This window comes from Vidua macroura, chromosome 23 (genome assembly GCF_024509145.1).
Source record: "Vidua macroura isolate BioBank_ID:100142 chromosome 23, ASM2450914v1, whole genome shotgun sequence".
NCBI lineage: Eukaryota > Metazoa > Chordata > Aves > Passeriformes > Viduidae > Vidua > Vidua macroura.
Genome location: NC_071593.1, coordinates 6,394,575 through 6,407,466, shown reverse-complemented (window position 1 = coordinate 6,407,466; position 12,892 = coordinate 6,394,575). Strand labels below are relative to the sequence as shown.

The 12,892-nt window shown below is 45.5% G+C and overlaps 1 protein-coding gene across 5 annotated transcripts in view; it reads right to left on the bottom strand.

Moving 5' to 3' along the window:
* LOC128818377 (Golgi integral membrane protein 4-like) overlaps positions 1 to 12,892 on the bottom strand; it is a 36,687-nt gene that overhangs the window by 10,630 nt on the left and 13,165 nt on the right. For 3 of the 5 annotated variants that reach the window (XM_053997658.1, XM_053997659.1, XM_053997660.1), the window contains exons 5-9: positions 7,356 to 7,506; positions 5,329 to 5,411; positions 3,306 to 3,446; positions 2,267 to 2,503; positions 438 to 595 (exon numbers count right to left, since the gene is read on the bottom strand). In XM_053997658.1, coding sequence (XP_053853633.1) covers positions 438 to 595; positions 2,267 to 2,503; positions 3,306 to 3,446; positions 5,329 to 5,411; positions 7,356 to 7,506 — 770 coding nt within the window. The remainder of the gene's footprint in view (positions 1 to 437; positions 596 to 2,266; positions 2,504 to 3,305; positions 3,447 to 5,328; positions 5,412 to 7,355; positions 7,507 to 12,892) is intronic. The other 2 variants (XM_053997661.1, XM_053997662.1) reach the window with 2 other exon arrangements.

Sequence of the window (12,892 nt, the reverse complement as noted above, 5' to 3'; positions counted from 1 at the left end):
TAGCTTTTCTATTTAGCTTTTCTAATTAGCACGTCTTACCTCCAGACTTACATGCAAATACATATTATATATGTATTTACAAATTAGCATGTCTAATCTCAAAATTTACATGCAAATCCATATTTTATATGTATTTACAAATTAGCGTGTCTTATCTCAAAATTTACATACAAATCCATATTTTACATATACACACCTATCAAATTTTAAAAAAAATTCTCTACAAATCTATTTCCCACATCTGTACAGCACCCTCTGGATGCCCAGACTGCCAGGAATTCCACCAACACCAGCAACACACCAAGAAAAAAAAAAAAAAAAAAAAAAAAAAGCTGCTCCTCCCAAGCGTTTTTCAAGCAAACCCACAAGAAGAGGGATGAACCTTTTGGGCATCTTCAGCCCCGAGGCCGAGAGCAGAAGGGTTTTGTGTCACCAACCTTTGCACTGGCACCTGTCTGCTCGCTGCTGAGTGCTGGCCGCCTGGCGCTGGAGGGTTTTCTGCTCGGGAGGGTTGTCCTGGCTCAGCCAGGGACAGCCCAGGAGCTTGGCTTTCCTCGTGGCTCCTCACCTGGATGCGCATCAGCATCTTCACGTCCTGCAGAGGAGACACGCCTGGCGTATCAAACAACCCCCCCTGAAAATCCTTCAGCAAAGAACAAACGTCCCAAAGTGCTCCAGAAGAAATCTGCAGCCCTGCTCACCCTGCAGCAGAAGATTCCTCCTTTCGTGCAGCCCAAAAAGGAATAATTCAGATTCCGAAAGGGAATAATTCAGATTCCAAAAAGGAATAATTCAGATCCCAAAAAGGAATAATTCAGATTCCGAAAGGGAATCATTCAGATACCAGAAAGGAATCATTCAGATTCCAAAAAGGAATAATTCAGATTTCAAAAGGGAATAATTCAGATTCCGAAAAGGAATAATTCAGATTCTGAAAGGGAATCATTCAGATTTCAAAAGGAATAATTCAGATTCCAAAAAGGAATCATTCAGATCCCAAAAAGGAATAATCCAGATTCCGAAAGGGAATCATTCAGATACCAGAAAGGAATCATTCAGATTCCAAAAAGGAATAATTCAGATTCCAAAAAGGAATAATCCAGATTCCAAAAAGGAATAATTCAGATTCTGAAAGGGAATAATCCAGATTCCAAAAAGGAATAATTCAGATTCCAAAAGGGAATAATTCAGATTCCGAAAGGGAATCATTCAGATTCCAAAAAGGAATAATCCAGATTCCAAAGAGGAATCATTCAGATTCCAAAAGGGAATAATTTAGATTCCAAAAAGGAATCATTCAGATCCAGCTTTGGCTGGGGTAGGTGGAACTCCAAGAAAAGAGGAACAACACCAGGCTGATGTAATTAAAGGTACTCAAGGGGTATCCCTAAAGAGAACAGTGCGCTCTTGGCTGAGCCAATAACCTTTGCTCTGTGGTCCTTGTCTCCTATTGTCCTTAATTAAACTTTTTACATTTTTGCTCTATGGTCCTTGTCTCCTATTGTCCTTTATTAAACATTTGACATTTTTGCTCTGTGGTCCTTGTCTCCTATTGTCCTTTATGAAACTTTTTACATTTTTGCTCTGTGGTCCTTGTCTCCTATTGTCCTTTATGAAACTTTTTACATTTTTGCTCTGTGGTCCTTGTCTCCTATTGTCCTTTATTAAACCTTTTACATTTTTGCTCTGTGGTCCTTGTCTCCTATTGTCCTTAATTAAACTTTTTGCATTTTGGTTCTATGGTCCTTGTCTCCTATTGTCCTTTATGAAACTTTTTACATTTTTGCTCTATGGTCCTTGTCTCCTATTGTCCTTTATGAAACATTTTACATTTTTTCTCTGTGGTCCTTGTCTCCTATTGTCCTTTATGAAACTTTTTACATTTTTTCTCTATAGTCCTTGTCTCCTATTGTCCTTTATGAAACATTTTACATTTTTGCTCTGTGGTCCTTGTCTCCTATTGTCCTTTATGAAACTTTTTACATTTTTGCTCTGTGGTCCTTGTCTCCTACTGTCCTTTATTAAACCTTTTACATTTTTGCTCTGTGGTCCTTGTCTCCTATTGACCTTTATGAAACATTTTACATTTTCACAGCGGAGTGAAGGTGTTTTTCACACAGACTTGGCAGAAGAGCCCACTCCCCTGAGCCTGGCCATGAAGCCACCGCCTCCCCAGGTGATCCCAGCCCTGCCCACATGCACAGCACCCCCAGCCCCAGAGCTGTGAGCTCCGAGGAGCTCCCCAGAGAAGCAGCGCAGGACGCACGGGGCTGGCCAGGCTGTTCATGGTGCGGGTGAACCTGACGGCGTGGCCGGCGCCGCGCCGCGCTGGCCAGGCTGGCACGGCCTCTGGCAGCGAGTTGCCATCCTGCGCTGGGGCTGGCTGGCTGAAGGGCACCTGTGGCTGGGCATCCCCGGGGCCAGCGTGGCTGGAGGATCCCTGTGCCGGCGGCTGCTGCGCGCCAGGCACTGCTGAGCGGTTCTCCTGGCTGGGCTGGAAAGCCTGGAAGGGAGGGAAGGAGAGGAGAGGAGAGGAAAAGGAAAAGGAAAAGGAAAAGGAAAAGGAAAAGGAAAAGGAAAAGGAAAAGGAAAAGGAAAAGGAAAAGGAAAAGGAAAAGGAAAAGGAAAAGGAAAAGGAAAAGGAAAAGGAAAAGGAAAAGGAAAAGGAAAAGGAAAGGAAAAGGAAAGGAAAGGAAAGGAGAGGAAAGGAGAGGAAAGGAGAGGAAAGGAGAGGAAAGGAGAGGAAAGGAGAGGAAAGGAGAGGAAAGGAAAGGGGAGGAAAGGAAAGGGGAGGAAGGAAGGAAGGAAGGAAGGAAGGAAGGAAGGAAGGAAGGAAGGAAGGAAGGAAGGAAGGAAGGAAGGAAGGAAGGAAGGAAGGAAGGAAGGAAGGAAGGAAGGAAGGAAGGAAGGAAGGAAGGAAGGAGAGGAAGGAGAGGAAGGAGAGGAAGGAGAGGAAGGAGAGGAAGGAGAGGAAGGAGAGGAAGGAGAGGAAGGAGAGGAAGGAGAGGAAGGAGAGGAAGGAGAGGAAGGAGAGGAAGGAGAGGAAGGAGAGGAAGGAGAGGAAGGAGAGGAAGGAGAGGAAGGAGAGGAAGGAGAGGAAGGAGAGGAAGGAGAGGAAGGAGAGGAAGGAGAGGAAGGAGAGGAAGGAGAGGAAGGAGAGGAAGGAGAGGAAGGAGAGGAAGGAGAGGAAGGAGAGGAAGGAGAGGAAGGAGAGGAGGACAAGAGCAAACTGTCAGCTTTGCTGTTTTGAAGCTCCAGGAGCCTTGCAGAATGCTCATGCCAGGGTTTTCCTGGGAATACCACACCTTCTGCCTCCCTGGCTGCAGCTGGCTGCTGGCTGGCACCAGGGGCTGCTGCCCCTTCCCACCTCCTCCTCCTCCTCCTCCTCTCAAGCCTGGCATCTTCTGGAGAGCCTCCTTGAGCTGCCTGAACTCTTCCATCTGGGCCTGAGGGGAGGAGAAGGACACAGAGAAACCTCACACGGGGTTAAACATCTCCCTGCTGGGAGCAGCCATGCCTTGCTTGTTTGGCAGAGGGACATTTTAAAGAAAAGGTGTGTTTTATATGTATGAAAGTTGGAGAAAATTCACAGGCATCAGTGACTGTGGGGACTCTGAATGAGTTAAAGTTGGGACCTCTGAGTCTTTCAGATGGTGGGATTTATTTTTTTTTAATCTTCTACACAGGCAGGAGGGGTGAGTTCAGCTCACATCTTCACTGCATGGCTCAGAAGGTCACAGGACCCCTGGTTACAAGACTTTTTAATGATTTATGAACCAATAAAACACTGCTAACAAGGATATTTATGTTTTTGACCCAATCCTTAAATATTTCATCTTATGGACCCATGCTACAGAGTGAGCTCTCTTAGGCAATCATGTTCTGGCACACAAACCCACAGTGCTGCATTCTGAACTCCTTGTTACCTCTGTAACTACTTTTATTTTTATATCTTAAACTCTAAAATTCTAAACTTTCCTCTTCCTTCTTTCCTTCTTTCCTTCTTTCCTTCTTTCCTTCTTTCCTTCTTTCCTTCTTTCCTTCTTTCCTCCTTTCCTCCTTTCCTCCTTTCTTCCTTTCTTTCTTTCCTCCTTTCCTCCTTTCCTTTTTTCCTCTTTTTAGCTTAACATGTCTCTGCTTTAAACCATAAATCCACATTCTCACTTCCAGCACCCCAGTCTCAATCACCTTTTCCAAGGTCTCACATCAAATCCTGGGTTTAATTCTAAACTTTGGCTTCCAGGCCCAAAGTTCTGAGAGTCCTCTGCATTTCAGATTCCAACATCTGACAAACCCAGATTTCTGTATTCTCCTTTTGCCTCTCATTTTGTTGCACATTTACCCTGAGCTGCTGCACTGATCCTTTTCCTGGTGCTGTTCAGTGCAGGAGCTGTGGATTAACTCCTTCCATTTCCCCTGCACGTGCTCGTCCCACTGGGGCTGACAATAATTGGCATAATCCTACTTGACAATCCAATTTATTTTGCAAGACAAAGGCAAATCGATTCTCCTGGACTGGGTAAGGAGATGCAGCCCTCCTCTCTGTCCTGCAGCTGTTGGAGGCCTGGATGCTGAACAATTTAAACTTTCTAATAAAAAAAAATAAAAATAAATAAACTAATAAACTCAAACCCCCAAGAAAACACTACATTTAACCTAAAGCCATAAAAAAAAGCTTCCAAAAAGCTTCTGTCTTTCATCTCCAAGCCTGAAAAGTAGGGCCTGAAAAAGCCACTCAGGAAAAACTCCTCATTTCCACCATGGTTATTTATAGGAAATTGAGGGGGGGAGACTTTTTCATCTGCTTGCCTGGAAATGAACCAAATTCGGGATGGGCAGAGTAGGGGAGCAAAGTTTAGCAGGAAATTAATTCCTGAGCAGGCTCTGCTGATTTCAGTTCTTCCCCCTGAAATGTGACCTTAAAATTAACATTAAAAACCCAACAAGCAGCAGCAAAACCCCCTCAGCAAAACAAACATGAAAGGAACGAGGAGAAGGCGGCCAAGGAGAGTTCCTGGGACATGAATTTGTAGGGAGTTTCCAGTCAGGACAAACCAGATGGATGCAGGACTTGTGGCCACCAATTCAGCATCACCTGGGAGCGTTTGGAATGTGGGGAGACATTCCAGGGCTGGGAATTCAGGGACTTTGTGCAGCACATCTGTATTTTTCAGCTGCTGGGACAGATTCCAGGCTGGAGAATTTTACAGCATGGGTCTACACTACCAGCAGCATTTTGGGCAGCTCAGCACCCTGGAATCCAGCTGGTAATTTGATTTATTATTGGAGAATATTTATTATTTAGGGAATATTTGCCCAGCTGGTTACCTGGGCATTGAGGAGCTGGGAGTGAACCTCCTGGTGGGCTTTCCTGAGGAGCTTGCTCTCTTCTCTGAGTTTGATCACCGTGTCTGCAGGAAAAGACAAAATTTGTTTAAAAAGAGATTTTTTTTTTCTTCTTTTTTTCTTTTTTCCCAAGTGTGGCATCTCCCTTTCTCACCACAAATTCCTCCTGACCTCACAGATGTCTCCTCCAAGCCCAGGAATCACAAACCTGCTCCCCCCATTCCTTCCAGCACTCCCTTCTCTCCAGACTCTTTCCCAGCTCCTGCTCTCAGCTCTGGCTCTCGCTGTGTTTGCCACAGGACTCAGATAATTTGATTTTTATTTGCAGCTGGAAAAGAGGGGGAGCAGGGAGTCACTGCCCCTTCCTGGGGGAACTTAAGGAAAAACCCCAAGAAAGGTTTCCCAGCTCTCCTGAGCCCACAGATTTCCTCCTGCTGCACAGAGAAGCTGCTCCTTGATGGTTCAAACCCAAAAAAAACCCCTTGACCCACTTAGAGAAAATAATCATGGGCCAGCTCTGTCCTCAGGCATGTTTATTCCTGAGCTTTTGAGGAACAGTTGTGCCCTGCAGCCTCCAGGCTGGAGCTTGAAGGACTTTTCCAAGCTCTTTGCACACTCCTGGGCACTCCTGCCACGTGATGTGCTGGGGTTTGGATGTCACCGTGTGCCCTCTGATGGGAAGGAAAGGCTGTGTCCCAAAATTCCAGCCTGATTTTGGATCCTCGGAACACCCCCAGGACAGGAGGCACTGGGGTTTCTCTGCACACACAGTTGGGATGGGCTGGGATGGGAATTTTCCCATGAGTGGATGGTCTCTGCAATGAGCTGCATGGCTCAAAAATTACAGATATTTCTGATCACCAACGTTTCTTTTCTTTATATTCAGCCCTGGACATTGCATTTTGCCACTGAGGTTGGGTGAGGGTTAGACATCAGACTGAGAATGGAACTCTCATTGAGAGCCAACCTAACCAAAACCCCTCCAGTCCCCTCTAGCAATGTGCATTTCAGGAACAGAGCCAATCAAATCTTTAGGTTATTTTATTTGTCCTCAATTTCCCCCTTCTAACCCAAAAGCTCATCTGATATTATACTGGGCTTTGTTGAGCAGAGGGAAAAAAAACCCAAACATCCACCAGCAGATTTTGATGTTCCAGACCTCATCAAGTAGGAACAGATGCAAACCTTAAATGTAATTAAAGAGCAACGGAATAAAACCCACTCTTTGGGAATTAAAGGGATCAGCACTGCCTACAACATTTGCACTATTAAATTGCATTTTACAGACCTACGCCATTAATTCAAAAAAATTAATTTCATTTTGTTTCATTTCGCTCCCAAGCTCAAATGTCAGAATTTGGGGGATTTGTTCCTGCAGCAGCACCACAGTGCTCCAAGATGCTGCACATTGTCACACCAAATTGTTCCTGGGGGTGTTTTTGGGGGGCTTGCAGAGGAATCTCTGCCCTCTCTTTGTGGGAAATGGATTTATAGGGAATTCTCCAAGCCTGGCAGAAGGCTCACACATTTGTATGCAAACCTTGAGATAAGAAATGCTGATTTAGAAATGCCATGGAACAGGACGGACATTGCTGAGAGAGAAATGGAACCAGAAACAAGTTTCAAAGGATGGCCTTGCAAATAAGACTGGGGACTTTGGAGAAATAAAACTATGAAAGATGCATTGGAGGAGGAGCCACGAGGGGTAATTTTAGATTATTAACTTTAAGGCATTTACAGCATGGTGTAAATTTACATTTACAGCCAAAGCTGATAGGCCAAGAAATGCTTATAATGCATTATAATTAAGAAATAGTTATTTTCTGATTGTAACAGTGTGAATTATAACATCTGTATTGTCTCACCCTTCACATGAGACTGAAAATGGAATAAAAGCTTTTAAACCACCTCTCAGTTGCTCCATCTCTGGGTCAGAAAAGGGCTTAATCTGCCAAATCTTGATCCCAGTCCTTCCTCAGCCTGGTGTTTCCTGAGGTTTTCACCCTCACCCTGCAGGTTGGTGACCTCGCTGTCCTTCTCCTGCTGCAGCTGGGCCAGTTTCTGGCTGTGGCTCTCCAGGCTCTTCCTGTGCTCCAGTTTGAGGCTGTTGTGCTGCAGCTGCAGGTCCAGCAGCTGCTTCTTGACATCGTCGTGCTGGTTCTGGAGGGAAAAAGAAGGGTCAGAGTGAAGCCTTGTGAAGGCTGAGCTAAAACAGAGGCTGGGCAGAGCTAAAGAATAAAGCTGGGATTTATTAAAGGATCTCTCGTGGATCCACCTTGGGCAGCACCAGAGCCCAGCCAGGGCTGCAGCCAAGGTGAACCCAAATGGTCCCAAGAAATGGATGATTGGTCACAAAATGATCAGCTCTGCTCCATTTGCACCTTGGAGCTGATTGTCCCATTCCAGCTTTAGCCCATGCACTCCCATCCTGCTTGTTTTTCTCTCTCCAGCCCACGCTGTTTGTGCTCCTGGGCCTGAGCTTTGGATCATTTGTCCTTGGTGCCCAGCTGGAGCAGGAATTGTTTTGTCTCCCTGCTCTGTGCACAGAGCTCAGCATCCCCTCATGTGAAGCTCAGAGCCACACACTAAAGCAGCAGAGAATGTGAAAAATAGAAAAGCTGAACCTGAGATATCAGCACAGAATGTGAAAAATAGAAAAGCTGAACCTGAGGCATCAAGAGTCAGTCCTAGAGGAGTAATTTGGCACTAAGCGTGTCTGTTTAATGAGTTGCTTGAGGGGGTGGGAGAAATGTTTGTTCCTCCAGTGAGGCAGGCAGAAATCCCAGGGACAATCATCCTCTGTGCCCAGGGGTCCAGGGAAAGAGGTGAAATGCCAATTAAACCCAAATTTGGGAGGAGGTTTTGGGGGTTTCCTTGAGAGCCTTGAATTAAAGCTTTGAATTAAAGCCAGAACTGGTGGCCAGTCCCTTTCTAGGACAGAGTCAGGAGCTGCTCCCACAGGAATTCATCCCAGGCAGGCACTGAGATTTGCTGGTTTTGTTTCTTTACATTGTCAGTGGAAAAGAAAAGGTTTTGGGGGAGGAAAAGTGTTCTGAAGTGTTTGTTTTGATTCCTACCACCTTTTTTTTTTTTTTTTCCTTTTAGTTACTATTGATAAAATTTTCTTCATACCCTTTTAAACTTTTGAGCCTGCTTTTCCTTTCCCCTAATCCCATCTCACAGCAGGAAATGAGCACAATAATAACTAACCCACACCAAACCCACCACACTCATTGGTGCATTGGCCGGGACACCTCAAAATTGGTCAAATTTCAAATTAGCGAGGCAAAACCACGACACAAAATCAGCATTTCTGCCCTGTTTCCAACTAAAACCACCACCCAAAGCAAACACCTGTGGAACACAAATCCAAGGCTCTTCCCAGCCACCTGAAGGACATTCTTTTTGCAGAAATATCTTTTTGCAGAAACATCCTTTCGCCCGAACCCGCTGAACCAGAATTCACCTCCTGCTTTTTTTTTTTCCTTCTTTTTTTTTTTTTTTTTGTTGTTGTTCCCATGGTAACCCAGAGAGAGATTCCTTCCACATTCAGTTTGTCAACACGAATTATGCATGCAGATTGAGTGGCTCTCAGGTGAACCCCGGCCCTGCCACACAACCTCAGGACTCAGCAACCACTTCAATCGGGCTGCCTGTGGGGAAAATTAAATTTTAAAAATTAGATTTTTTTTTTTTAAAAAAACCTCTAAATGCTATCGATGCTTGCATTTATCTCCAGGAAAACAAAGTGTCTGTGGCCCTGAAGCAATTATCCTCCATTAAAAGAGATGTAGCTGTGCTCCAAAAACACAGGCAGTGCAGAGGAAAAGATAAAGGGCTCCCAGAGCCAGAACAAAGGAGACAAGAATGTCAGGTTAACCAGATCACAAGAAATAAAGATTCCTGCTTTGCCTTTCAGAGGTACTTAGAGCTCTCATCAGAGCCCCTGGCAGAAAGAACTGCAGAGGAACCAATTCCCTAAAATCATTTTGAGGCTAAACGCCTCAGAAACCACAACGTCAGCGAGCAAGCTTTGATTTAAATGAGAAAAAAAAACTCTGAAACCCAAGGAAATTTAAGCCCTCATCAGCTCAGGTCAATTAATTTCTCGGCCACATTCTGCCTGCAGGGTGATGTGCATGATTTGTGTCCCCAGCCTGCCCCCAGGCACGGAGGAGGGAGGAAATTTTCATGCTGTGGCAGCAGCAGGAGCTGGGAAGGGACAGAAGTGCCTGGACTGAGGTGTCACCCAGCAGCCAGGGCTGCTGCTCCTCCAGCACGGGGAGCATCCCCACCCCCAGCTGCTCCCTGAGCATTATTCATCAGGAAATTTAATCATCTGCGAGCAGAACGTTCCTGAGCCGCTCGGTCCCACCAAGGCCAGGTGTCCTGAGGAGCCCAGGAGCCTCCCATGCCCACCTGGGTGAGGATATTCCCTCCTGCCCCTCCTCAGTCCAGCAGCAGTGCAGGATGCAGCTCGTGTCAGCGATTTTTAGTGCCCTGTCCTGGCGGTTCTGGGTCCCTCACGCTGCAGTTTGTGGAAATCACGTCACCCCCAAGTTGTTTTATCTGTTCGAGCCAGGTCTTACAGGCTCTCAGAGACAAACATCACACCCTCGAGGGCTCAGCTACCCCAGGTGGCATAAAAGCAGCAGGGTGGCTCCTGTGACAGTGTTGGAAACAGAAAAGTTTGCATAAAAGGCAAAATAACAAAGCTCTTTCCAGAGAAAAACCGAGCCAGGGCAAGAGGTTCCTGCTCCTGCTAAAACACTTCACAAAAGTGATTTGCTTCTTTTGTTCTCTTCTTTGTCTCGGGAGTTGCTCAGGTGGGACTTTCTGGCTCCTGCCCACTTGGGTGTCCTTGAGTTTGAGGTGAAGTCCCCAAGGTCCTGTGAGGTGTCTTTTACCCAAATTGAGGAGAGAAACTTCTAGGTTTTTGTCCTTTTTTTTAAGGAGACAAAGGGTGACTTGGTTACTCCATCAACAGGGGGCAGTTCCTACACCCAGTCAGCTCATCTCCCAAAAATCAGGAGTTCTGGCACTCAGAGCAGCAAGTTCTCCCATCCCACCTGTTCAGAGAGCAGGGAGTGTTTCAGACCTCTCTCCCCAGGGCAGAAACAATCAGGTGAAGGTGAAGGAGGCAACACCAGCACCTCAAACCCGGCTGTTTCTGCCCTGATTTAAGAGCAGCTTTGCGGACAGCAAGTGGACAAAGCAGGATCAATAACCCGGGTGCTTCACCCACAAGCAGAGGGAGGCCACAGCTCATTTTTTCACCCTCCAGCAGCCTCAGGAAGTCCATGGCACGGTCCCTTGGCCTGCCCAGGGAATGCCAGGTGCCTCCTGCAGCCAAACATTTTCATCTCCACTCAGGGGGAAGAAAGGGCTTCCTAAGACAAAGCCTGGCCCCAGCAGGAGCCCAGGCACGGCTCCAGCTGCTCTTTTTGGGCAAAGCCAAGCCCCTGTGAGGGGCTGTGCCAGCTCCAGATGTGACCCAGCCACCGAGGGGGGACAGCCAGATGTGCTGGAGTGGCTTCGTGGAACCCCCTGGTGACATTTGGGACCTCCAGCTCAGCTTCTGTTCAGCATTTCCCAGGGGATGACATTGCTGGCAGCAATCTTCCTCCTGAGCAAGCCACTTCCACTGGGGAACATTCCTGCCTGGGCTGCAGTGACAGAAGTGTCACCCACAGCCTCATAATGGGCTAAAAATGGCTTTTTCTGGAAAAAAAAACCAAAAAACAAAAACAAAAAAAAAAAAAACAAAACAAAACAAAAACAAAAACAAAACAAACAAAACAAAACCAAAACAAAAAACCCCAAAAACCCCAAAACAAACAAACAAACAAACAAACAAAAACCCTAAAAAAAGCCAACCCCCCCCCAAAAAAAAAAAAAAAACCAAAAAAAAAACAACCCCAAAAAACTCCAGTCTTTTGGAAATCTCCCACAGTCCCAAGGGCTGGTTTTGTCTTTCAGCAGCTGTAAATGTAGTTAAAAAAAAAAAATAGATTGTTGGGGTTGTTTTGTTGTTTTTTTTCCCCTACCCCTCCAATAAAAGGAAGCAGGAGAAAGGGAGCCAGGAGGAAAAAAAAAGCTCTGAGTGTCCCCCTGAGAGAAGCAAAGCAGAGCATTCTGCTCAGCCTGCAGTTGCTATGAAGAGGAATTTTGCTGTTGCAGAGCGTTCCCAGAATCCACAGAGCTGGAGAATGCCCAAGAGACAGAACTGTACTTCCTTTTTTCAAGCTGGAATCCAAAATCCAAAAGCCAGGCAGCTGGAGGTCCAGCTCAGCTCAGGAAATCCAGCCCAGTGGTGCTAAGGGCTGCTGGAACCCAGCCCTCTCTCTCCATCCCAGACTTCAATTAGCATTTCACTGCCAAGTTTAGACTAAAAACGTTTTTTAAAAACCACCCCAGCAGCCCCCAGTTGCTCTGCTCCAACAAAAGCAAAATTGAACATCAAGATGTGCTTCAGGTAGAGCAGGTGATAAGCCATAAAATGCTATAAAATGCTATAAAATGCTATAAAATGCTATAAAATGTTATAAAATGCTTGAAGCTGCCCTGCTCTGAGCCTCTTCCATGGACTGCAATATTTGGTAGGAGCCCAAAGGTGAGCTCCAATGAATAAACCCCCATTTTCACACTGAGAGACCCAGAAAAAACAGCCAAACCCTGTGTGATAAAAGTGCTCAAAGGCTGATGTTGCAGCATGAAAAAACGATAGAAAAATTATAAAGAAAAATAGAAAAATTACAAAGAAAAGCCTCACAAAATCAGGCCTTCTCTGGCTGGCCTGACATTTCTTCTAAGCCAAGCTAGCATTTTGCAAGTTCCCATGTGAAATCAATCCTGGTGTGAGCAGTTCATTTAACAAAACAATCTATTCCTGGGTCAAAACCAACTTAGCACCTGTATACACTGGTTTTACAGGTTTTAAAACCTGTATACCTGGTTTTAAACTGTTAGATGGAAAAATATAAATTATCTTTCACAAACAACTTGCTCTGCACACCGAGAGTCTGAGTGACCAATCAACACAATAATAACGAGATTGATAATAACACAAGATTAACAACTTGTTACTAACCAATAAAAGCAGTTGGCAAGAAAGCTCCTAAGCAATTGGAGGTGTGTAAAACTGTATAAAAAGGAGTTTTGTGGGCAAAGAACGGGCTTTTTCCACCATTAAGAAAATGGAGTTGGTGTGATTTATTCCCACAGGCTGCCATTGAAAGGTGAGAGCTGTGACCTGGCACAGGATCAGCAGGGACCTGCCCTGGAGCTGGGCACTCAGGGAGGAGCGTGGGTGAACACTGAGCTCCTCCCCAGGTGATGCTTCAGCCTTTATCTTTTCTATTTTCCAGATTCTCTGCTGATGCCTCAGGTTTGGGCTTTTCTATTTTTCAGATTCTGTGCTGATGTCTCAGGTTTAACTTTTCTATTTTTCAGGTACTCTACTGATGCCTTAAGTTTTAACTTTTCTACTTTTCAGATTCTCTGCTGATGTCTCAGGTTCAGCTTTTCTATTTTTCACATTCTGTGC